The 27,331-nt window shown below is 39.4% G+C and overlaps 1 protein-coding gene across 1 annotated transcript in view; it reads left to right on the top strand.

Annotated features, from left to right (window-relative positions):
- The window catches only part of MAP3K20 (mitogen-activated protein kinase kinase kinase 20), a 168,999-nt gene that overhangs the window by 109,266 nt on the left and 32,402 nt on the right, over positions 1-27,331 (top strand). Inside the window, exons 10-14 of the mRNA XM_068968128.1 lie at positions 4,303-4,409; positions 11,502-11,637; positions 24,125-24,169; positions 25,951-25,981; positions 26,079-26,218. Of these exons, the coding sequence (XP_068824229.1) occupies positions 4,303-4,409; positions 11,502-11,637; positions 24,125-24,169; positions 25,951-25,981; positions 26,079-26,218 (459 nt within the window). The remainder of the gene's footprint in view (positions 1-4,302; positions 4,410-11,501; positions 11,638-24,124; positions 24,170-25,950; positions 25,982-26,078; positions 26,219-27,331) is intronic.

Raw genomic sequence — 27,331 nt, 5'->3', positions numbered from 1 at the left:
CTTGGTGAGTATGGGAATCGTGTTAGCATCACACAGTTCAGGATGGACCATAAGTAAAGCACACTGTTCCCTTCCACAAGTGAGAACAACTGAACTCCAAGCACATCAGCGCAGCCAGTAGCGCTGCAACAGACACAGAACCAAGACAACCCCTTCTCCCCTGCCTTGGGGATTTCACCTTTGCCCTGATAAACCAGCAGGCTCAATTGGCTTTCACTCCTGTTCCTCAAACAACTTTCACCCTTTTTAGAGTTCTGTATTTACTTAGTTTTTTTTTTTTAAGAATTTAACAATTTTTAAACTGTTTAGTACTTTTGTTTAGGATTACTATTGTTTTCTGAATTTTTTTGACAGAGTTGATAGGTTTTGAATGGTCTGTCTGGCCCCTCTGTGGGCCCTGCTTTAAGTGTGTGATTTTGCAGAATGTGGGGCTTTTTAAGCATGAAGAGAAATGCCTGCACTTTGCAACTAATCTGGTGGAAATTATAAGTGGCTATTTGCAAGCTTTCTGTAGAATATTTATTTTATATGATTAAAATACAATCTTTTCATACGCTACCACTCATATATCCATTGTGGCATATTTGGTCATTTTGGTAGTATTTTTCTCTCTGATGTGAAAGTGGAAGTCGCTCAGTTGTACCTGACTCTTTGCAACCCCGTGGACTATCCTGTACAGTCCACGGGATTCTCCAGGCCAGAATACTGGAGTGGGTAGCCTTTTCCTTCTCCAGGGGATCGTCCCAATCCAGGGATCAAACGCAGGTCTCCTGCATCGCAGGTGGATTCTTTACCAGCTGAGCCACCAGGAAAGCCCAAGAATACTGGAATGGGTAGCTCACCTCTTCTCCAGGGGATCTTCCTGACCCAGGAATCAAACTGGGATCTTCTGCATTGCAGGTGGATTCTTTAGCAACTGAGCTATCAGGAAAGCCCTTTCTCTCTGATACTCAAGTAGAAATTTCACTCGAAATTATTAGTGCTGAATTAGATGAATGCAACTAAATCACTGTAATTGTAATTATATTTCAGTATGCAAAGCAGGTTTTTAATTTCTTAATCTGTAACTCTGTACTATATTAAAATTCTAAGAATATACGTTTATGGTATATTAATTAAATGATAGTGTAAACACCTACACAGTAAGGACATTGGAGTTGATGCCATGAAGCTGGCATGTCTTTTTAACAGGTAGTAAGCTGACGCTTCTTTAATACCAGAGGAGTCTTGTCTTCTAGCACTGTGAAGTATGAAGAAAGTTTAGATCAGGTTTTTTTTTTCTAAATTCATGGCATTTTATTCTAATACAACTAATATATGCCCTCTATATTTGATTTGATTATGCCTGCAGCTCACATTTCTAAGTCATTGCTCTCTCCTGTAGACATACCTTACACACCTTCTTTATTCCCGAAACGTGTTCTTTTCCTTCTTTTCTTTCCCCTCCTGATTACTTCATCATCCAGCCTTCCCCAGTTATTCTGTTTCCCCTGCCCATACTAAGTACTCCTTTTCCTGAACCACAGTCTGGGTTACTGCCTCATTTTATGCTGTTGCATTTTTAAAAATATCTTTTCTTCCTAAATGGATTACAGGCTTCACGAGGAAATAGAGTTAGTTTTTCTTTGTCTCCCTATAGCATCTTCTGTAAATTTAGCAAGTAGATGTACAATTTGTTGTTGACTAAAGAGGCCAGACCAAGGTTTATTTCCTGAGAGTCCATGTTTTAGTTTTCTGGCTAGAAGGAAGGAAGGATTAGTCATTCAATCGTGTCTGGCTTTGCGACCCCATGGACTGGGGCTTGCCAGGCTCTTCCATCCATGGAATTCTCCAGGCAAGAATACTGGAGTGGGTTGTAATTTCCTTTTCAACCAAGAATACTGGAGTGGGTTGCAATCTTCCCAACCCAGGGATTGAACTCAGGTCTCCTTTCAGGCAGACTCTACCATCTGAGCCACCAGGGGAGCTCTTCTCTGGCTAGAAGTATATAGCAGTTCAAACAGAAGTTGGTGCCAGTCCTATGCAGATAGATACAGCAGTAGTTGGTTAAAGTATATTTTAATTATTTTTATTTTCAGTCCTTGGAGTCTAGAGTATTAACACAGATTAAAATGTTCAGCTCACCTGTAGAAGTATGTTCTTTTGCAACGAGGCGGTAGACATGTGTGCAAGAGAAAAAACTGCTCTTGTGTTAGATAAATGTTGGGTCATGCCAATGGGTTTGATCAGGTGCTCAAAAAAAACCTTTTTTTTTTTTTTTAAGAAAAGAAGGAAGTAAAGGTGGGTATTAGTTCAGGTTCTAAAATGACATTTCTAAAAAAGGACAAAGCAATAGTTAAAGCTCCAAGTTTGATAGGAAGTAATATCTTACCCTCATGTGATAAAATGTTTTGAAGGATTAAAGAGAATAGACCCTGGTTCTGTAACTTGCTACCTGTATGATACTGGGAAATTCACATTTTTCTGAGACTGATCTTCCTTACCTATAACATGAAGATAACAAATAATGTATACAGATGCTTAATAAATGGTTCTGGTTGTGCCTTTTTAAGTAGGCAGAGCCTACATAATACATAAAAGGAAGCTAAGCCCCTTTGGAGGAAGATCGTAGACCACATGTTGTATTCTGTGATCAAAATACTCATGAAATATTAACATATGATTCTACATTGCTGCTATGTTCTGAATGTTCACTTTGATAATTTCCATCTGGGAGTATATTCTAAATATGAAATAAAGATTTTTCCAGGGATACTTGCCATCCAATTACAAAAAATGTTTTACCTTATCTTAAGAATGATTAAGTGTAGGGAAATATATTATTCTTTGAAAATTTATCAGCTCCTCCTGCTTCTTTTCCATGAAAAATGAAAATCCTATATATATTATATAATTAGCTCCTGTACAAACAAAACGTTTTTCCTGTTGCTACCTGACACATGGATGGAGAAATTAAAATGGAAACACATGCAAAGAAGACAAATATAATTTTTTCAGATTTCCAACTTAAGGCACTTTTTGCTTATTACGAGGCTTAATGTACCATCAGTGACATTTAGCTACCTACGCCCTTTTTTTAAACACACACACACACCCTTGAAAGAGGACAATAACGGCAGAACTCAGAATAAATATTCCAGTTTTATATTCTTAAGAAAAAATTACCTTTCTTAATGTAGGAAACACTCAAGTCCTAAGAGCAAGCCACCTCAACATTCTTTCTCCTTGTTTTTGTGCTCCTAAATTAAAATGCATGTTTTAATTGCGGCAACTGTAATTTGTTCAGAAATGCTATAATTATGTGGCGTGATGAGAGAATGTGCATCACCCTTTTATTATCTTTCTCCATTTTTGCTTTAACCTTTTGTCTCCACCTTGGCTAGAGTCTAAAGAGATAGACTAGGGTAGTTTTTGCTAGCTAAAGAAATACACCTAACCACTGCTTTTTCAATTTCTGGTTATCAGTACGTGAGAGTTTTCAAGCACCAAAGCTAGTTATATTATGGAATAACCATTGAGAACAGTGAAGTTATGATGGCTTTAAAATTGGGGAATTTTTTCTCTGAGCAGCTGGTTTAGGAAATTGTATAAGTTCTGCTAGATTAATAAGTAATTTTCCTCCCACAGTTTATTATAAAGATTTTCAAACATATGGAAAAGTTGACAGAATTTTGCCGTGAGCACTGGTATACCTATCGCCCACTGTGCATGCGTGCATGCTAAGTCGTTTCATTCGTGTCCAACTCTTTGCAACACCAGGCTCCTCTGTCCATGGGGTTCTCCGGGCAAGAATACTGGAGTGGGTTGCCATGCCCTCCTCTAGGGGATCTTCCTGACCCAGGGATCAAACCCGTGTCTCTATGTCTCCTGCATTGGCGGACATGTTCTTTACCGCCAGCGCCACCTAGGAAGACCCCTATCACCCAGACCCTACCAGTAACTTTTACTATGCTTGCTTTATCACATAGATGACTTTTTAAAAGACTTAACTGTTTCCTTTCAGGAGTCTTTAAACATACCTCAAAGAGAACTAATTAGTTCTTACCTAACCTGGAAAAATACTGTAATCATTCCAACCTTAGACAACAGAATAGAAAAATGACATCTGAGCCTATTATAAATAATTGATTGAAAATAAGTCTGGTTCCTATGCAGTGTGACAGTTGTGAAAGAACAAAACCAGGATATTCCAGCATATCTTATTTTGTTATGGTGATTTGACCTTATTGCTATGCTTGTGGATTTTTTCTTGAAGATCTACTTTCCTAAGTCCCAACAAGTGATTATTTTTTTCTTCTTCAGAAACGGCCTTCTTTCAAGCAAATCATTTCAATCCTGGAGTCCATGTCACTCGATTCGAAGCTTTCTGACCAGTGTAATTCATTCCTGCACAACAAAGCAGAATGGAGGTAGGGGCCTCCCACCCCAGGTCACATCAGCTGGCTTCAAGGGATTGTGGGCGACTGGCTTCGGAAAGCACAAGCACCTGGGAACTGGATGACAGTCCCAATCTCTTAGAAACTGGGGCTTTTTTGTGTTAAAAAATTTTGGAGATTGAATAAGCTCTCCCTCTCATATGTAAGCCAACAGTGTTCCTCTAAGCGTGTTGCTTTATCTAAGTCTTTAGGAAGAATATTGAAGCAGTATCTTCTGAGACAAAAGGCAGTTAGCAGACATTCCTTCTGTATACACTCCCTGTTAGGAAACTTTAGCCTCTGTGCAGTGAGAAATCAAAACACTGTCTGGTTGGAAATAGGCAGAGTACTTTTTCTGTTGATGGGAGAGGTAGGGAGACTGTAAAAACACTTTTAAAATAAAACTTTCAATGTTATAAATCCTATTACATTTTGTCAAATGTAAACAAGCTAAGTAATGAGAGAATTGTATTGTGTGAGGGGAAGAACTAAGCCAGAGATGAGACATTTGAGCCAGGTCACATGATGTACAATATAAATAGCATGTTTGGGCTCTGACATTATTTCTCCCTGACTCAGCAGAGATTTAAGTAACTCACCCCTGCTCTTGATAGCTATGGGTAGTAACATGACGCCTCACGCCACCTGCCGATAGCAAATGAATACTACAGGCGCTCAAAAATGACGGAGTTGTTTAGTCCTGTGATTGCACATTTCTTTGGGCTTTCTGTTTGGTGTTTTACAATAACGTTCTTTATTTTTTATTCTTGGAGAATCTCTAGGACCGGTGAGTTAAAAGGAATTTTTACTTAGTAATACAAAAGTAATACTGTTTGCTAGAGTCTAGGTATGAGGGACTTTGTTCTGGGCTCAAAAAATAAACAAAACATGTTAGTAATATTTGTTTCCTACAGTACACATCTAATCAGATCACTTCCCTTAAATCAGTATAAGGAGCTCCCATAACTCTAGGACAAAGGCCAAAGCACAAGATTCATGACACCCTCTGTGTTCTTGCTTTATCTTGAGTGTCATTCTACCCCTTAATTTTTGGCTCTGGTCCTTCAACACGTGGCGATTTCTCCCTCCTTCAGAATCCTTCCAAATGCAGTTTCTTCTGTATGAAATTCATCTCATTTCAGCAGCATACCAACCCTGATGCCCAGACCCAACTTGGCTCTGACTCATACTGCTTCAGATAGTGGCTGAAAACAGCTCTCCTTCAAGCAGGTGTGTCCTGACCCCAGAGCCGCTGAGGTTCCGCTTTATGTGCCCTGAGAGCATCTCCTTCACACCCTCTGTTGAAGTTAATAAGCAGTTCTGCAGTCTGTTGTTTAATAATGGTGTGTCTTGCTGGCTAACATGTAAGAGGGTCAGATCATCTCTTCTGTTCATCGCTGTAACTGCAGTATCTAGAACATGTCTTGAACACTGCAGTTGCTCAGCAAATACTTGGAGAAGGAAATACCATAGTAGCAATAATATTAAAAGACATCGCCATATTACACAAGAGGATAGAAACATGTAAGTTGATTTGTTTGCTTTGATAGATGTGCTTCTTGTATTCATTCATTCAGATATTCATTAAACCTTTGCGAAAAGTTCTTTAGGTGTGGGCTCTGGTGATGAACAGAACAGTAACAGTGCACTTGGAGTTTAATATTAGATTACTACATACAGATATACAAATAACTTTTTCATTACTGTTTTGATAAATATTATGACCGGACAGTCCTGGATATCTGAGACTATAAATCCATGAAATCTAATCTAGTCTGAGGGTTTAATAAAGGGATTCCCTGAGGAACTGCTGTTTGATCTGTTAGCCAAAGGATTAGTAGGATTTTAATACTACTATTAATATCCATGAGCTAGGGAGCCTGTAAAGTATGTCAACACAACCAGAAAATAGGGGAGAAGTTGGTAAGTTTTCTGTATTAAAATGCAAAACCTCCATAAGACCAAAAGCAATACCCACCATCAATAAATTTCCTAGACCAACGCCATACTGTTACAGCTTTTTCCCCTAGTTGATATGTCAGTTGTTCTAAAAGTTTCTAGTCTCAGGACTCCATTACACTCTGAAAAAATCATTGAGGACTCCAAAGGGCTTTTGTTTAAATGAGTTACATCTGTCAGTATTTACCACGTTCAAAATCAGAACTGAGAAAAAAGTTCAAATAGGTACTTATTGATTCATTTGCGAAGCAGTAATTAATCCTGCTTCTGCACACACTAAAAGACCTGAAATGGCATTTCACAAAAAAGGAAGTCAAAGGGTCAATAAACACGTGAAAAGTATTCAATCTCATGTAGCAGCCAAATAAAAGGGAACACAGTTTATTCGCCAGATTGGCAGAAATTCATATCAGGAAAATAGGTGGTGCTGTAAACTTCCTCACACTTTGCTGGGGGAGAAATACCTTTCTGGCGGAGTTTGTATAGATCAGACACCTCTGCCACTGCAACTTCATCCCTAAGAAAATAAGTGAGAATGTGTGGACATTGGTTTATCACAGCCTTTAGAACGGTGAAACTGGAAGTGAGCTTCAAGGGAAACAAGATTCATTTGGTTTTGTGTGTGTGTGGTTTTTATGACTTAAAAAATTACAATAGCTCCATACACAAAGCAGTGTTGAGCCTTATATACAGATCTGATAAATGATTTTAAGATCAATGCTACAGTCCAGTATGTTCAGAATGATCTCATTTGTTCTAAAATAAAAAACATATTTACATGTACATATATGTGCACATAGGAAAAAGTAGGAAAAGTTCAATATTATCTTTTTCTCTGCAATAACCATGGATTAGTTGAATAACAAATATTTTTTTAATGCTTCAAGCTAAAAAGACGAGAGAAATAAAATTGGTAATACATTAATGTATTTTAATAAAAGGCAAACAGTTGCCCAGAGGGCTTCCTCATTGACTCTCAGGAGCTAGTTAATCCTGAGGGCTGGAGAAAGGATATATATCTTTACCAGAAACTCTGAACTACACTTTAAGAGGCAGCAGAGCTATTTTCATTGAATCTGGCAATTGATTAAAACCATGGGGAATAATAATACTAATGAGTAACAATCATGAACACAGCTATTGTTATTACATTCTTGACCCGATGCTTGTACTTTATTTGGGTTATCTTTTTAAATCCACACGGCAGCCCTAACTTACATCACAGGTGCAAGAACCAAGACATGGACAGGTGGGGCAACCCGCCTGAGATCACGCATGTGAGACAGAACCGGTGCTGGAAACCAGGGGCCTGGCCCCAGGGGCCTCCATGGACACCCTGTGTGGCGCTGTCCCCACCCTTGTGGCCATTGTCAGGCCACCTGCTCATTGGCGTGCAGTGTCCACTTGACTCGACTGATTCCTGTTTAACAACGAGAAGCATCACAGGGCAGGATGGGTTTAGGTGATGACTAAGGGAAAACAACGACCCCACCCAGTGTGCCAAGGGTTGAAAAGAAGAAAATGTTTCTTCAGGTGACCTGGACGTTTCAACGGACTGCTCCTCTCCTTCCTCTGACTTTTATTTGGTTACTGAAGCTGTGCGTCTAGGGTCCAAAGTATGTGTAGGAAGTTACGAGTCTCAGTGGAGTTGGACTCCTGTCCTGCTCTGGTGTTTCTAGCAAATGCTTGTTTGCTAATGGAGCTTCCTCTATGCCTCGACACCAGATGAAACATCTAGTCTTAGAAAATTAAATGATTATCCTGAAAATTCTTTTTGAGTCTAGGTTATTAAAAACCACATCAACTATGCCCTTTCCTTTAAACTAATAAATGATAGGAAAGAAATCTCGTGTCTAGTGAACCTTTCCTGTTCATCACATGTTCATGTTGTTTCTCCTCCTATGATTAGCAATAGTGGCCACCAACATTAAGAACAGAAAGTGTGGTCCTCTTGGTCACGTTTTCAGTTCCCATGGCCCCATGTGATTGTCTGCAGGCCTGTGGTCACCTGCACTGAATGAGCTCCATGGTGCTTGGTAGAGAGTTCAGCTCCCTTTCTCTTAGCAAAACACTCTGGTGGCTGCACTCTTCCTCAGTGATCAAAATACTCACTCTAGCACACCTTCATAAAAACAAAATATAGGAACTTCTTGGTAGTCCAATTGCTAAGACTCCGAGCTCCCAATGCAGGGGGCCTGGGTTCCATCTCTGGTGAGGGAACTAGATCCCACATGCCCCACATAAGATCTGGCACAGCCAAATATTTTCTCAAAAAACACAAAGATTAAAAAAAATTAACCTTTGAAATTTGCATTTAGCACAAATCATTTAATATATAACACTAAACGTAATTCAGTTCAGTTCAGTTCAGTCGCTCAGTCGTGTCTGACTCTTTGCGACCCCATGAATCGCAGCACGTATCTATTTATCTTGTAATGTATATAATATAGCTGCTTTTATGAATTGACCTTTTATTTCAAAGTAAGTTTCTATTAAAAGAAGATAATTATAGTTCATTGCCTGTTTCTGACAGAGGGAAAACTGATACTGGTTGAAGTCAACCTTAGTTGGATTTGGTTTAAGAGAAAAACCATAATCTCCATCAACTTAAAACATACAAACTTTATTTTCAGAACAGGGAGATTACATAAATGCACTTGATGCAAAACAATACATCAAGAAAAACAGAGGGGACAGCCAGAGGAGCAGCTGTTTTGTGTTGCCCTCCGGATTGGGGTTAGATCTCTTGTGGCCTAAGATCTTGCTGTCAGGATCCTAGGGCTTCTGGGAAAGCCGTGTATGGGAGCTGACCCTGAAGACACAGACTGAGGAGGCCTACTTATTCGGTGTTTTTCTGCAGCAGCTCTCAGCTTACCTAGCTTACTTAACTGTTGATCTGTTTTCCAGAAGGGCTCAAAATCAGAGTGGGCTCCCAGAGCTGTAACTTGAGATGAATCCTAGGCTTAACTTACAAGTGAAATCAAATGTGCTGGCCACTTTACCCTCTTCGGAACGGACATCAGTGAGCTCAGCCCTCCTGGCAGGAGAGTTGGGACTGGGCTTGGCAGCAGCCAGGCCCCTGCCATCTCCCAGAGCCCCGTGTGCCCAGCTCTGTGCCGCCTTTTCTCACCCTCTCGTTTACTGAAGATGGCTCATTCTTTCTCTCCTTTTTGTTGCTTAAGTTTAACCTAAGATCTTCTACACTGAGTTTGTTTGTTTTTCCTCAGTCCTCCATTTGAAAAATAAAAACATTTATGAATGGGCATAATATTATGTCTGAAATACAAAATAAAATTTGGATTTTATGATACAGTCATAATTCTGAAAGATTGTCGATTTGCTGCCTTTCTTTAGGGACTCTAGTGTGACTTACATGGTTTTATAACTTTCAAGTGGCACCACGAAAAGGGACAGAGGGTTGACAACAGATGCTTTTACACTTGCTTTCCTGGCGTCCCTTGCTCTGCACACAGCCTGGGAAGTAAAATGTGTGACCCAAGTCCAGCTCCACTTCAGCAGCTGTTCCGAGTTGGATTTGGTCAGTTGATAGCCACACCTTTTTGTTTTCATGTATTTACTTCTCATCTATTCTGGTTTTCCCTGGACATGAAAAGGCAGACTTGGGCTGCATACATCTATTAACTTTGATCTGGGAGCTTCAGACTTCTGGAGTCAAGACCTCAAACCGAGTCGCACAGTCTGACATATAGGTGTGTCTCAGGGCACCTAGCAGCAGCTTTTGGCTCAGCAGCTCACCTCTTCCAGTCCCTTTCTCACTCTCCGTCCTCCTCTCCCCCTTCCTCTCTCCCTCCCTGTCTCTCCTTGCTCTCAGCCTCTCATTGCTGTTCCTTTTCTCACAAGGCCTGCAGAAACTCACGGGGAGGAACTTCCAACTCTTGGAGCATAAGTTTAGACCTAAGCACGACAATAGCCCTGAAGGAGAAAAAAACTTACACTGAGCCATCTTACCAGCTTTAATTTCTGTCAAGGACTGGTTTCTGCAACTGGACTTATTGTTCCAGTGAGGCGGGTCAGCCCGTAGAGTCTGGGAGGGAACTAACTTGCTTTTAAAATTATTAGAGTCGAAATGAACCTTAGTGTTCATCTGATCCAGGATTCCTCACACTTGCCTGACTGTAAAAACAAACTCATATCAAATAATAGAAATTCCTAAGCCCTACCCAGCCCTACTCAATCATGAGCTCTGAGGAAGGTCTTAGGAATCTATGTTGTATGGTATGTTTTGCCCAGACAGTTAATTATTAGGATCAGGCAGGTTGCGGAATCCTCATAAAAGGTAACCACCACCCCATACAGCTGAAGAAACTGAGTCAGGTTAACCCGTAGACTGCTGGAGTTACTCAGCCAGTGACTAGGCTAAGGTGAATTTACTAGTCGGGTGACAGTAATCATCTAACCAGAGTGTCATTTTCCCATCTCTCTCTATGCAAGATTAAAACCTTGGGGTTTCTTGGGGCTGTAATGAATATAAGATGAGCTGATATACAGTAGAGCCAGAGGACTATGAGCATTTATTAAATGGCTAAACCAAGACACTGGTTCCATGGCTCAGGCCCCAGACAGAGGTTCTTCACTGCTTTGAGAAAGTATTCCAAACTTATGTTTCCAAGCTAGTTTATATGTTGATTTTGAAGGATAAGAAAGATGTCCTATTCTTTTCTACTTTGTCATTTAATCACTAAGTGTTCGACTCTTTGTGACCCCGTGAACTGCAGCACTCCAGGCTTCCCTGTCCTTCACTATCTCCCAAAGTTTGCTCAAACTCAAGTCCATTTAGTCAGTCATGCCATCCAACCATCTCTTCCTCTGTCATCCCCTTCTCCTCTTGCCCTCAGTCTTTCCCAGCATCAGGGTCTTTTCCAGTGAGTCGGCTTTTTGCATCAGCTGGCCCAAGTATTGGAACTCAGCTTCAGCATCAGTCCTTCCCATGAATATTCAGGGTTGATTTCCTTTAGAATGGACTGGTTGGATCTCCTCGCTGTTTACTGTTTGGCTTCAAAGCACAGGTTTTAGCCTTTTCCTTTGATTAAGCATTGTGATGGACCCCTCAGCACCTAACACCTCTTGAGCAAAGCTGAGATTTAAACCAGTCATGTCCTCCTGCAGGTGTGAAATAGAAGCCACTCTTGAGAGACTGAAGAAACTAGAACGCGACCTCAGCTTTAAAGAGCAGGAGCTCAAAGAACGAGAAAGACGGCTAAAGATGTGGGAGCAAAAGCTGACAGAGCAGTCCAACACCCCGGTGAGTGCTCCCTGCAGGGCTCGCTGACACCCCGCCCCCCACTCGCTCAGGAGACTGGCTGAGCTTGGCAGCATGGCGCCACCCCCCCCTGCCGCCGCCTCACTTGCTGCCTCGAAAGGACCTGCATTTACACTTGAGTAGTGCTTCTTACCTCTTTTCAATTAACAAAATTCCAGAAATTTAGAAGAAAAGCTTATCCTGTTTCTGGCTCTTTCCCTGAGAACTGTTACTCTGTCAGTGTGTTTGTATGTTAGAATTACAAAAATGAAATTCAGTGTATTTTTGTACCATCTGCAGTGTATTTTGTACCATCAGGTCCCCAGAGCCTGTGCCTTGAGGCATTAACTCTTTAGAGTGAGTCTATCAGTAATTCATAAACATTACACCAAGGCAGTTAGCTGTCCGAGAAAGTCATTGATGGGTCAGAAAACCAGTTTTCCTTCTAAAAGCTAACTTAATGATCTATAAATGACGAGTATTAATATTCCTTACTCAATGTAGGGTCATGATCAAGGACAGCAAAAAAGTGGGAAAATAGTTCTCTCAGGACAAGCTTCAAGTATTTACTCTGCCAATAAATATCTTGTTTTTTTTCCAAATCTTGTATTTGGATTAAGATAAAAATTCTTCTTAAGAACTTCATTGTTTATACACTTAACTTGAGCTTATATGTTGACATGATATATTAAAGTCTAGTCAAATTTCACCATTCTTTCCTGTTTTATTTTTTTTCGCTACTAAAAAATAAAAATTCTGTATTGCAAAAAAATATGACATTCAAATAAAAACAAACTACAAATTCGTAAAATTAAATATTTAAGACAGAAATATAGAGAGCTCACAGAAATAACTTTAAAAAAAAGCCTAGGACACCAACAGAAGCATGGGGAAAGACTACAGGTCCATAATTCACAAAAGAAGAGGCATAAATAACTAATAAACGCAAGAAAAGTTACTCTAGGAAACAAGGAGAACATTCTTCCCTATTTTAAATAATTTATTATTTAAAGAATTAGGTATAAATTTATCATTGGCTTTTCCAGGGTTTTAAATGGGCAATATATGTCCACCTTAAGATCACAAGAAATAATGATTAAAAGTACACTTCTTATATATTTTAAATTCATGTTTGATAGTTACTTTGGCGATTTTATCCCCCCCCCCAATACTTAAATGTCCTTCAATTTGTGATCTTTAAAAAACTTTCCTATTTTTTAAAGTCTTAATCTCTATTAAGCAGCCAGTGCCCAACTGCAAAGTATTTAACAGTGTCTAAAGAATAAAATAGTTTGCCTCTTTTTCCGATTTATGTGGAGAAAGAAGCTGATATCCAAAAAAGGAAACTACAGTGAAATTAAATGTTTATTATCAGATTTAACTTTTTAAAAAATGACTTTGGTTATCCAAGGAATCCCAGAGTAAGGGACTGTGTAACAAGTAAACTTACTTGTCATGCGTAAGACTGTCTTGTGGTATTAAAACAGTACCACATTTTGTAAATTCGGTAAATTTTATCTTGGCTTTCAAGAAAGAAATTAAGGAAGGCTTCCTGTTACGGTTGAACTAGCAGACTCAGAAAGCATTGCACTAAGGATCTGCAAGGGAACATTACTTCTCCCAGAACTGATGAGAAGCAAAAATATGGCCACCTTCTGAAGAGTTGTGGGGGCTTTTAAGTACATTGAAATCTTAAGCTATAAAGCGCTGCATGGCTTGACTCTTTCTAAATGTAGCGTTGTAAGGAAAAAAAAAAACTTTAAAGGACCCCTTAAAGTATGCTTTAGAACCTCTCTTTGGTTTACGGGCATTAGTTTTGCTAAGAAATTATGGGCTGCCTTGCACACATTATTGCTATTAGTAACGCAGCTGTGTAATAAATCATGAAAACCTGAGTGCACAGTAGGTTGTATGCTTGTGTTTTAACTGCAGAAAACTTTCTGTAAAGGAGCTGCTCTGAGGGCTACCATCTAACAATGGACAGCATGCAGCACAATCTCAATGAGATTTTCTTCCTTTTTTTTTTTTTAACCTATAAGGCTAAGTTTTCTTTCTGTACAGTACTTGCTTTTAACATCTCTTTTGCTTAGAGCTGGTATTTCTGAAGGAAAGGTTTGTGCTCAGGTATTTTATAAGTAGGTTTTTTCTTTTATCCTCACATCAGTTTCTAGTTGACTTTAGATGAGGTTTCTGAGAAATGGATAAAATAAACCTTTTTGAAAGGAAGTGGCTGGAGACTCAGTAGCTAAGACTGTGTAGCCTCATTTTATAACTTGATATTTAAGTAACATCATAAAAAATGTATTATTGTATTTATTTCAAGGAAGAACAGTCTTTTCTTCCCTAAAATTAAAACATTAGTTAAAGATATTTGGGAAGATGGATTCTCCATACACAAATATGAACAATGTTTATTTTTAACAATTCTTGTAGCTTGATATAGAAATTTTACTTCTTTTAAAAATAAAACTTATTTGAGAGGCATTTTTTGAGATCTTAACATAATGTGAGGAAGGACCTATGAAATAAAGTAGATAAGCAACAAAGAGATCCTGAAAGTGTGTAACAATTCAAAAAAAAAATTTGAGAGGCTGGGAAATTTGACTGCAAGAAAAGGAATAGCCTGTTTCCGGTCTTAAAGAATTTAAAACAATTTCTTCTATGTAGCTGCTGATTTTTAGCTGAATTATGTGAAGTTCTTATCGAACTAATAACTATTGAGGTCTTTTCCTAATGAAGTTAAGATAATTTTTTAATAGAATTCATTTCCAACTTTAATGTAAAAATTTGGAAATTGGCCCTAAAAAGTACCTTTACTTCCAGAATGTTAAGATCATCCCAGAGTTATATTATTTGTACTTTATCATAAATTTACCCTTATTTACACAGCATCAAAAATATGTCTTAATTTGCTTCTTCCTCAAAAGAAGAGGCAGTCACTTGTTCCGAGCCTAACAGTTCTACCCCTGAAATGTATATGAATGACATTTATGGAAATATGTTGGCTGTTTAAAATAATTATGTATGATTGAAAATGTCTGTATCCATTATGAGAAGAATTCCTAGAAGATAATTCTGCTAAAAGAAGGAAACTTGTAGAGATAGAGACCAAGGTGACAATCTAAATGAATACTCATTTCCTGTCCTCCAATTTTCAGATATTTACATACTTGTTTATACTTAGATGTCAGAGATGATCTAAAATTTGTGTATAAGTGAATTATTCCATAAATTGGATAACTAGTATTATATATCTGCCTGTATTAAATAATAGAGACAAGTGAATTCTAGACTGCTTTTTAGTACATAGTCAGACACTTAATCTAGCTAAAAAGATAGCTAATGACCCAAATCTCCCTAGAACTGTATTGACTACCAAACTGTTTTTATGCTTCCTCTAAGCTTTTCTTCTTTGGTACAGGGTTTCTTGTTTGTTTTGTTTTTTATTACTCAAGATTAATCTCTACTTAATTTCTTCATTAATATAATAGTTAACTTTTTCCATATGAATTTGGGAAAAATTAAGAGAAATTCTAAAAACTACTTCGTTTTTGCAAAATGAGGGTTTAAAACTTACAAGTTCCTTCCAATTTGAAAATTTGGCTTGCTGTAGTGCTTTGCAAACTTTGATGTGATCGACTCTGTCATTTGTAAATCATGATAAACATGCTGGAGCCAAACCTGCCATTAATAAATTCTCAAATAATCCCCTACATTCATTTCACTAATCATTTACTTTCCGTGCAGCACCCGTTAATTTTGTGGTATCTGTTCCCTTGATATAAATTGGTCCTAATTTCTCTTTTTACTTCTGTCCTTTCTTCCCTCATGATAGCTTCTCTTGCCTCTTGCTGCAAGAATGTCTGAGGAGTCTTACTTTGAATCTAAGACAGAGGAGTCAAACAGTGCAGAGATGTCATGTCAGATCACAGCAGCAAGTAACGGGGAGGGCCATGGCATGAACCAAAGTCTGCAGGCCATGATGCTGATGGGCTTTGGGGATATCTTCTCAATGAACAAAGCAGGAGCTGTGCTGCATTCTGGGATGCAGATAAACATGCAAGCCAAGCAGAATTCTTCCAAAACCACATCTAAGAGAAGGGGGAAGAAGGTCAACATGGCCCTGGGGTTCAGTGATTTTGACTTGTCAGAAGGTGACGATGATGATGATGATGACGGTGATGAGGAGGATAATGACATGGATAATAATAGTGAATGAAAGCAGAAAGCAAAGTAATAAAATGGAAAATGTCCGGGAAAACAAAAGAAACTTGGTATCTCAGTCTGTACAAAAACCAGTAAGGAGGTAGAAAACCAAGCACTGCGTTTTTAGGCCAATCACATTTAGATAACTGTCATTTCTTTACAATTTTACTTTTGACTTGTCTCTGCTTACAGGAAAAGGGAATGGGGAATTAAGCCCAAAAGGCCTGTTCAATGAATCAGCATATGTGGTGCCTGATTATAGAAACTTGTGATTTTATGTGCAATGTAGCATTTTTTTAACTAATGACATTCTGGCTTTTTTTTAATGAATACTTTATAATTTCATTTGATTTATTCAATTGCTTCAAAAAACTTACATTTTGGACAATCACTCTTAATTCCTAATTCTCCTCTGACACTTGATTTTCTTGTAGCATAACACATTTTTTTCCCTTATGGAAATACACAATACTGTCAGAAATAATTGATAGTGACTGCAAAATCCAACAGTAAAAAAAATTGAGATGAAACAAATACTTCTACAGAAATACCTAAGTGCTAAGAATACTGAGAGTGAGACCCAAGAGATGTTCTCAATTGTATGTTTGCAGGAGAAATACTCTAATTTGAAACCAACATCAGATGTGATACTTTTATACTGGTACTTGCTCTAGAAGCTTCTTAACAGCACACTGTCATCTAAGGCTTAGCTGACACTTGATACAAGGTATATACTTTATACAAAGAGAAAGAGAGGATAAGGGAACTTCCAGACAGTGTGAGTGTTAATATGGTGCCATAGAGGTGTATACATGTGTCTGCTTTCCAGAGGAGTATGAGAATCCTGGATTCTAAATGCATGTAGAGATATTTTAAAGAAGGAACCAAATATTATAAAAAGCTGTCCTTACTTAGGCAAAAGTGCAGAATGAAGGATCCTTTTATAGCAGATATAACCTTCCAGATTTGTCCTTTAAAACAAAACGAAACAAAACAAAGCCCTGACTCAGCTATGCTGGTGTTAAAGAGAAGTAAATGTTGATGCTGCTCTGAAAACCTAGCTAGCCAGAGAGATGTTTTCAAAATGTTATCACAGATTTGTCAAAGCTTATTTAAACTATGAAACAGGTAAAAAAAAAAAAAAAACTAAAAAAACTTGTAGTTATATATATATATATACATATATATATATATATACAGAAAGGCAAAAGAACAAAGACTTTTCTTCAGTCTAAATTTGAAAGTAGTGCCATTCATCTGACTATCAAACCAAGGAACTTTGCATGGTTCCTTTTATAGGAGATTTAAGAAAGGATATTATCATGATATAATCTAACACTAATTCTAAGTATATTTGATCATAAAAAGCCTCCTGGAATTTGAAGCATGACATGCTTCTAATCCCCATTAAGGGTAGGAAAATGTCATATAATGATCAATATACTATGCTTGCTTTCTTTGGAGAAGAATTACTAATATAATGTTCTGGGTATGAAATGGAAACCACTCAATACAGAATAGTGATAAAGGGAAGGATCTGGATTCAGCTTGTGATTCAAAAATTGCTGCGCAATCTTGGGCAAATTATTTAACTTGTGTGTCCATTTACTCATCTTTAACATGAGAATGATAATAGTACCTACTTCACAGGATTGTTGTGAGGGTTAAATGAAATGATAGACATAAAGCACTTAACACAATATCAACCCCATGATAAGTGGTCAGTTAATGTTAGCTACTGTTAACTGTGTCAGTGAAAAGACACTGAAAAATAAGTGGTCTCTATAACCTGGAATATGAAACTATCAATTCCAAGTAATGTTGGTTAAGTAGGATAAGGTGAAAGTTAAAGTGAACAACTTTCAGGAAAGATAAAGCAAACATCTTTAGAATGTAAGCTATGCGAGCGATCCACTCTGACTCCCTTTGAAGACCATGCAAGGTTTGCCTAGTCTGAGGTGTTTGCAGGCCCTGCTACCACCCATAGACCAGGCAAACACAGAAAGAAGCCATAAGTGTTTTTCCTAGAGGATGGGATCCCCACATAGCCAATCTGATACACTTCCTGTGTCTATGCAAACTCAGACCCATATACCCATATAGCGCAATATAGTGCTGGTGATGAACAGGTGCAAACATAAATAGCCGTCCTGTCTGCACTCAGATATAGAGGAGTCCTGATTCAAGCCAAGCCACTCAAGCAGAAGATCCTGGAGTGGAGCAGAGGGGATGGGTTTCAGCTCTTGCCCTCCCAGCATGCCCTGGGGCTCTGTGACTGCGTAATCTGAAGGAGAGCCAGAGACCAGGTAGTTCAAAGCCTCTTGTTGCACGTCTTCCCAGGCCAAGGCAAAGTCATCCATCCCACCAATATTCTTGAGCCCCTCCTCTGTGCCCCGTACCATTCTAGGGAACGGCTTCATGAACATCTCTGCCCTCATACAGCTTACATGCTCTTGAGTGGAGACTGAGAACAATCAGAACAAAGGCATCGTATAGTAAACATTTAAGTGGACACTGGGACGCGCAGCAGAGAAGGAGGCGGCGGCTCATAGGAGGGTTTTGCGGACTTGCAAGCGTGGTCAGGAAGGGCCTCACGGATTATGGAATCTCTGTGGGTGGATTTGGGGATCTCTGTACCTCTGTAGGAATGTAGACCTTGCCTCTCGTTTGAGACTAACCAGCAACAAATGTAGAATGTTTGAAATGAAAGGGATGGACTTTTTAAATTTACATTTTTAAAAATTTACAGCAATTAGATCTATTGTGATTATACGTAAGATTTTCTTGCATTAAGAAAAGCAGCCAAATAGGGCCAAAAGAGAAGGATAATCACCCAGCCATAGGTTTACCATCAATCAGGTAATATTTCTCTAATCTCTCAACTGTACCATTTTCCTGACCAATATTCCAGAGATGGTCATAGCTCAATAATCTACCATCAAGAAACTACAGTAAAGATTCCAGATATAGCAGAATCGATAACCTCAGGGATAAGCTTGAAATCTTCTAACCTAACATTGAACTATAGATAATTACTGTATGGCACTGGCTCTTTTACTTTTTGTTCCAAATCAGTGTCCTTTCTAGGGTTTTGAACATTCCTTCAATCTGTATCATATAAACAGAATCTTAAAGTGGTCTCATTCAATCTATGAAGATGATTTAGAAGACTTTAGACTCTATTATTGGCCCTATTAATTTTAAAAAGAAATGTTTATTAGTCATTAGTCATCTTCATTCGAATAAAGATGTTAATTATACAGCTTTTAATTTACCTTTCAGATCAGTTTTTTAAATGGTAAATTATTGGTGTTAGAATTATTTCCAAATACTTGACTTACAAAAATGTACATTTATAAAGAGAATCTGAGTTAAAGAAACAGAATATAAAATAGGTAACTAATAAAAACCTACTGTATAGCACAGGGAACTCTGCTCAACACTCTATAATGACCTGTATACAAGGAAAGCCTCTAGAAAAAGAATGGATACATGTATAACTGATTCACTTTACTGTACAGCAGAAACTAACACAACATTGTAAATCAACTGTACTCCAATAAAAATCAACTGGGAAAAAAAGAGAAATATGAAGATTCACAATTAGAGTTGAAACTCCAAATTGTGATAATAATTATCAGAGCCATACAACTGAAAAATATAACTACTCTTTTATCTTTTTTTCTTTACTCACAAAGCTGGTCATGTAGGATTTGATGACACCCTCTCAGTGGTTCTCAACCACGATAGCACTGTCACCAAATGGTGTTTGGTGATGTTGGGGCGTATTTTTGGTTGTCTGGGAGTATATTTAGTGCCCAATGCCCCAATCCTATGTGCCAGGCCCACCCAATAAAACAATTAAATACAAAAAGCCCATGACATTGTCCCTTCCTTCACCAAGAATCTTAGCTAAACCTGGCGGTTGTAGAGTTCCACATCTCATTTTTTTCCCCATAAACATAATTACCCAAGTCAAAAGATGCATTTTCAGAATTATAACTACTTATGCAATCTGAATTTTGTTGATTCATGTCATTTATCTTAAATCCTTACTTGTGGAAATTGTTTCCTTCCTGTTAAGAATGCTGGTAGAAAGTTTATGAAACAGCTAAATTTACTAAGAGAGAGGGGCAAGGTGTTAGTCTCCTGTTACACTGATTTGACAGTAAATAAAAAAGAAAAATATCACTGAGGTAGCTATAGTTCTACGAAGTAGCCAGGTTAACTTAAAAGGTCATGTTTCTTTAATGGTCTTTTTTTTTTTTTTTTCAAGAAAAATCATACTTTAATATTTTACATAAATAACCAATGGGAAGAGGTTGAAGACACACTTGTTTCTGATGCTCTGGAAATGTTGAGGGCCATTTTATAGCCAGTGATTTTTAATATGCAGTAGATTTGTTAGACTTTAACACTAGCTGGGGAATTCAAACTTGATCCCCATGAAAGTCAAGGAATTGGGGGTGGGGGAAGGTTTGGGAGAAATCAAAAATGATTTTTCACGGCACTATGATGCACACAGCTTTGTTTTCCAGAGGTTTCATTGGAGTGGGAAGACTTTCATGAAAGATCATTTTAAAACTTATTTTGAGTTAAACCTTGATCCTTTTTTTTTTAATATATATACTAGACTTTGACTCACTGCCTCTTGAGACTAGCAGAATCTACTATTCCATATACATAATAGAGCACACTTTTTCTATAATCAGGTACCTTTTGCTGCTTTGGGATAAGACCGTTTTCCTGTTTCGATTTTAAGCATTGCCAGAGAGAAGAATCTGTTCTGCTCTTTTGATTGTAGCACAGCCTGATAGCTCTAGCTGCAGCCTCTCTGATGAGGAATGAGTGCCTACCAGGACACCTGGGCAACTAGCTATGTTTCCTCAGACTCCAGCTTAGTTGGCGCTCCATTGCCTGTGAGGAGCTTTCTGGCATGTGATTATTTACTTCAGAATTAGAGTTTCAGGCACCTACATTGACTATTTTATATCGTGTGCAGAATAATAGATCTTTTAATGTCAGATACAATACACTGCACATATTGCTTTTGCACTGTTTTAAAATTTTTGTACTAAATGATAGAAAATATTTATATTCTTTGAGTGTGAGCTTTGAATAGATGGTATTATCACTTTATTGTTTGTTTTTTTTTTTAACAAAACGTTTTTCTCAAATATTCTATCGCAATGTTATTCTAAGCAAGTCGTATGCCAAAATCTTGTATCATGTTTGTATGGAAGATTAAATTTTACTCTTGTGTGGTAAGACTACTCAGTTATTAAGTTCATTGTTGGAATTTGATATTCCAACACAAAGCCCACTATGTATTCAGAAATCCAAGTTGGTGTCATACATTTCATTTTGATGTGAACTTTTCTTTGCTTTCCTTTGTTTCAAGACTCCATTTTGCAATAAACGTTTTGACAGTAAATCCCTTTGTTATGTGTGGCTGTGTATATCAGAGATTTGTTAGATTGGATTCCCAACATCCTTTGAATGAATCATTGTCACACACATGCCCATGAGTGTGAGCTCTTATCTCCTGAAATCAATTGGAGTGTAAATAATGAAACTGTAAAGAGATGGGGCAGTCACGAGGTAAATGTTTTTTGTTTTTTGGTTTTTTTTTTTATCCCCAAAGAGAGACAGAAAGACTTAGAACTCACCCTACAGCAGAAATACTGATGTGTTAACAAGGTGCAGCAGACATAAAGGAAATGGAAAGCCACTCTGTGGCTGGAGATCATTAACTCTTCTTCCCTATCCTGCCAAATTCAAACCATCTTGAAGCTGTGCCTGGCTCCACAGCCTTCCTCTCACTGATCTTTGCAAGCAGCGTGCAAGAATCCTACCAGAGCGAGGTCTCACCCTGCATCCAGTGTGCTTTCCTTGGCGTCATCTTGATAAGCCTTTCTCAGAGCTCAAGAGAACTCTTCCCCTCTCCTTCTGACATGAAAACCAGAAATGCTGGTTTTGATTAGTTGTTTCACTTGCAACCTTTATTCAAGAAATATTTATCAGTTTTGTTCAGCGCAACATTTGGGGATTGTATAAAATCAAAACATTGCATACACACCCACTCCCTGTAAAGCCAGGCTTGACACAGCAACCAGCTCTGAGAGGCAGTCCATTGTTTCTTGAACTAATCAAAGAATTTCCTTGTTTCACATTTGATCCCGTGATGGGAAAAGGGAATGACATGTTTCTGCAGCTATATACAGCTGCCCCGTGAAGAAATAAAACTTGTCATGTGTTTTCTTTGATCGAGTTCTGTTTTCGATCCTGTTTCTCAAGTCACTCTCCTTCCTGCATTATTCAAGGAGATGAGTGCATGTGTCTACAAACACAAAGTATTTCAGAGGAGGAAGGGGCAGCCCTGTAGGAACTGAAGCACATAGGGGTAGTGGAATACATATGGGGTGGTAGCGATCTGTACCCTTGCAACTTATTTCTACATCTCTAACTCTATGCATTCAAATTCACTGTAACTAGTGGCCTTGTGAAATAATTCTGCATAGCCCCCTAGAGCTGCTACATTCCCCCTATCTTGAGACATGCACACTCTGTACCTGGAGCTGCAGTCAGGCAAATGTGACACGCCTATCCTTCCTTCTTTTTCCGCCCCCAGGGTCAGTGTCCTGCCTTGTTGCTTCTCCTGTCCAGGAGTCACCTCTCTTCTCCCTGCTGTGCCAGCTCAAGCCACTGTCCCTTCCACCCCCATGTTAGTCTATGAAACATCCTTTTTCCATGGTATAGCCATAGACACTGAAGTCTATACCAGAGAATTTCGCTCTGTCGTAAATGCAGCCTTCGATTTTACTCATTCAACAAATTGTTCAACGAAGATTTACCAGGTATTATGTGCCTGGCATTCTGCTGGGCACTGAGGAAACGAAAATGAAGGTGAATTCCTCCAAAAGTAAAATCCATACCTACTTCACCACCTTAAATTAAAAGCTCCCTGAAAGCAGGGGTATGACTTCCCTAGCAAGGTTTTGAGCATGTGAATTAAAAATACCTGCAGATTAGAAGCATTAGTCACCCACCCTCTGATTTTTACATGATTATAAAAGTAACCAAATCCAACTTTTTTTTCAATTCACCCACACACACAAAATATATTATTTATAACAGGGGTTGAAAGACGCTTTGCCACATTATCTCATGAGCAGTCCAACCCTTCTGGCCAGTTAGAGTTGGTTACAAGTAATAGCTGTTGTCATTTGCCAAGCTGTGTCCAACTCTTTTGAGACCTCATGAACTGTAGCCTGCCAGGCTCCATCGTCCATGGGATTTACCAGGCAAGAATACTGGAGTGGGTTGCCATTTCCTTCTGCAGGGATCTTGCCAGCCCAGAGATTGAACCCACATCTCCTCCACTGGCAGGTAGATTCTTTACCACTGAGCCACCAGGGATGATAATGGTTAAAGCAAACTAATTCAGGTCATGAGACACAGATTTTTTCTCCCATTATGTAGGTATTGGGTTAGTCAAAACATTCATAAGAAGTTATGGAAAAACCCAAACAGACTTTTTGGCCACCTTAATGTTTATTACTTAGTCTGGAACATATATTGAAGCAAGTAGCCCTTTGGCTCTGAAAGTGGCCAGGTGGGAGTCCTCCTGAAAAGTTTTCTTTTGTGTTTGTACACTTGCCAGGGAGGGTGGTTACTTTAATTTTAGTTAGAGCAACTCCGCAACCTGAGTTCCTTCGGACAGCTCCGATTTCACATGTCCTTCTAATATTTGGTTTTAAAAATACAGTGCAAGTAAGACATTTAGTTAAAACTTAGAAATTCCCCTCTAAAAATAAGCATCTATGACATCTAGTTACCAAATGGTTGCTTTGGAATTTTCATTAATAAAATTAAATGATCTCCATATTGATTGAGAATCCCGAAGAAGGCTCTGGCATCTGACAAATGTCAGAATTTCCTCGACTTCCAAGGCCTTCTTGTGGGAGGTAAAACTACTTTCAGTGTGCCAACTATCAAGAGAGGAAAATCCCATGATGTGCAGTCCCGCTGTAACAGTTCACCAAGCGCAGTGAATTGTTACTGAGAGGTTGATACACTCGACTGGCTTCTGTGGGCACCATCCTTAGAACCCTGAGATTCCTCTTAACAGGCAGGAAAATTGGTTTCCATTCAACATAACCTGCAGAAAGAACCAAGCCAGAGCATCGGCCCAGAGCTAAAATATTGAAAAGAGGGGATAAGCGAAAAAGACAATGATAATATTCCTTTTTTTTTTCCCATTTCATTCATATTTCCCATGCAGCTGCTGCCTTCCTTTGAGATTGGTGCTTGGACAGAAGATGACGTGGTAAGCTGTTTCTGTTAATGCCTCCTTCAACCTGGACAGGGAGTTCGTAACTAGGTCTGCAAGTTAAAAATGCAGGTAGAGGGGTCTGGGCCTTAGGAAAGTCTAAGGAGAAGTTGACAAATTCCATGTTTTTCTATTTTTAAGGCAGTAGTGATTTAAAGTAAGGCCTCGAGCAAAGCAAGTATCTCATCAAATCTTACAAGAGGATTCCACCTCCCTATTTGCTCTGAAAGATATTCCAGAATGCAGTAATGAATCCCAGTTAAACGGGCTTCCCAGGATACCAAGGAACACACCAGGAAAAAAAGTGATCTTGAGTTTTCCCAGAAGATCAGGGTTGGACTTGAACCATGGTGGGGAAAGATTAGGTAAAGGCAGTGCCGTAGCCCTGTTCATTTTGCCATCTTTACTCTGACCTTCCCAAGAAGGAACAGACCTGTGTTCCCAGACATTTCTCCACAGCTGGAGCTAGACAAGCCCCGTGTTTGGCAGAGGATGTGGAGAGACTGTTTAAATCCAAAGAAAATCCCACACCCTACACTCTGAGTAGACACCCTGAGGAACAAGCCTCCTTAGCCTGTTGTATCTCTGCAGCTTGTTTCCTTCATGAAAAACAGGGCTAAGAATTTTTGATCAGAGACCTCAGGGGTTTATGTCTGTCCAGGTTCAACTTATAAGTTCAGGGTTTCGTTAAATGAAAAGTGGGGGAAAAGCTTGTATGCCAACTTTAGCTGGCCCACACCCCAGGAAACAGACTTGGTACTCCAAGATCAACTTTTTACTAGAAACTCTTGGGAAGGTCTCTGGAAGGTTTACCAGACTTGGTCTGGTTTGGGGGCTGGGGCACATCCCTTCCTGCCCTTGGTCTTCTGCTGAAGTGATGCTTTCAGATGAGCTCATCTCTGTGGCTTCCATGGGGAGAGGACGCTGGCATCCGCTGCATCTACTTCCCATCCCCTGAGCCCCAGGGATTCTAAATTTCCTGCTAGCCCTGCTTAACGAGAGAGGACTTAGAATCTCTGTTCACAGACCCGGATATAATGCCTTCATCCCCTGCTGCAAAGTTGGCCCATCTCATTTGAGAAGAAATGTTTTCAAAGGCACTGAACTCCAACAGCTATTTTTAGTCTTTGCTCTGAGGTTGAGTGGTTTTCAAACCATTTAAATAAAATTCCAGGGTCAAGGGCTCCCTAGAGAACTGGGTCTGGCCCCACCATTCTGTCTCCGTTTGCCTGGGTAGTGTGAGAGGCTACGGTAAACATGTGCCAAGCGACAGTCGAGGACTGAGGTCGCTGGGTCCAACCTCATTCTGTGTAGAAAGCTCCATGCTTTAACTTGTCTTGGGCCACAAAGCTACTTCATGACCAGGCCTAGAACAGAGGATGCATATTATCCATTTTTCTGTCCACTGCCATATGGTCCCTGTTTTTCATATAATTCCTGGGTAAACCAGGGCCCTTAAACACCCCTGTGGACCACTGGCACAAGAATGGAAAAGGCATCATAAGTAAGAATCTTCTCATAAGGATTTTTAAATGTGTTTCAAATAAGAAGTAAAACCAGTAGTCCTCCAAGGGCCCAAGATCCCCAAAGGGAGGGATATCTCCAATTTGAAAATGTGAAGCTTTAAAACAATGAAGAGCAAGTCTTCAGTTTTCCCTTTGTGGTTGAGCAAGAATTAAACATATTTTACCCATTGAACAAACCATGTGTCTTACTGTTAAGTCTGGCCACTGACCATGAATGAATCTGCAAAACCGTGTGTGTCCTCTCTTCCACAGTATTTTTGGGTTCAGCAGCTCGTCAGAAAAGGCAAGTGGAATAACTTACCTTCTTAATTCATGGAGTTAACTTTGCTTGGGACGTGATTGAATCTAATTTTATTCTGCCTTCTAATCACTCCCTCCAGGTGACTCTTCAGCAGAGATGAGTGTGTATGCAAGCTTGTTTAAGGAAAACAACATTACAGGAAAGCGACTGCTTCTTCTCGAGGAAGAAGACTTGAAAGACATGGGCATCATCTCCAAGGGCCACATCATCCATTTAAAGGTACCTCAGAAAGGGAGGCCGTTCCGTCCGCAAATGTCTATTGAGCGCTTACTGTGGAGCGGGTCATGTGCCGTGTTAGAGGCTGAGCTGACGGTCATAGCGCCATACTTCATGCCAGTTGAGCATTAGCTGCTGCCCCCATGGGACCCCTACTTCCTCCACATAATCCCCAAACAAAAGAGTTGGACTTTGGGTCCAGCAGAAGTCACCTGGATACACCTGCATAGCACACATGGGGCATTGACCGTGCAAAAATGATTACCATGACAGCTTTAAGAAAGGCCACAAAGGAGAGGTGAGGTTGGGCTGAGGAACGGCTTCTGTGAAGGAGTTATGAAGGACTTGAGAGCTGAAGAACCTGGAGGCATTGAGCAGGGGAAGGACATGGGGAGGAGGTGTTCTGGGAACAGGGCACCGCCTGTGGAGAGGCCTCAGTGAGGGAGGAAGCACCAGGTACACTAAGGCCGTGTGCGCAGGCAGAGCTGCCAGCCCCAGGCAGTATAGGAGGCGACTTCCTTCGAGGCGAGACTGGATATCCCTTAGGGACCCCAGCAATGCCACAGCATGTCTGTAGACTGAATGAAGCTTGAACCACCACAGCATCCAAAGCCATGGGAATTATGTGTTCAGTCTGTAATATTCCAAATTTTGACCCGAACAGACACCACTATATGTATATTCTTATCCCTCATCTTTTTGGGAAATCCTAACATTTCCCCTCAAAACTTCAGTCTTGAACCCTTTCAAGGCTAAACCTGTTTTTGTTGTTGCTTTTTTTTTCTATTTGTAGTTTAACAACCAGATCTGGGTTTTTGTTTCTTTGTTATGTTTTGTTTTTTAGTTACTCAAACCAAACCACACTTGCTTGCATCTGTGTGCACCTTGTTATTCATCAGAGGTGTTTCAAGAGAGATCTTATGAGAAAATCAAATTTGCTCTCCAAACCACCTCAACCCCAGAGTGTCAGTGGATGGAGGGGTAGGCACAAGTTAGAAAGAAGAGAGATAGAATAAAGAAGGAAATGTGGAAAAAGCAACTTCTTTTCCAAATCCACATAGTGACAAAGGCTCTACCAACATGCCAACAACCATTCCCTTTTCCTCAGTTGGGGCT

The sequence above is a fragment of the Capricornis sumatraensis genome, chromosome 3 (assembly GCF_032405125.1).
Source record: "Capricornis sumatraensis isolate serow.1 chromosome 3, serow.2, whole genome shotgun sequence".
Taxonomy (NCBI): domain Eukaryota; kingdom Metazoa; phylum Chordata; class Mammalia; order Artiodactyla; family Bovidae; genus Capricornis; species Capricornis sumatraensis.
Note: the sequence above shows the minus strand (reverse complement) of the source record. Positions and strands in the feature narration are given on the sequence as shown.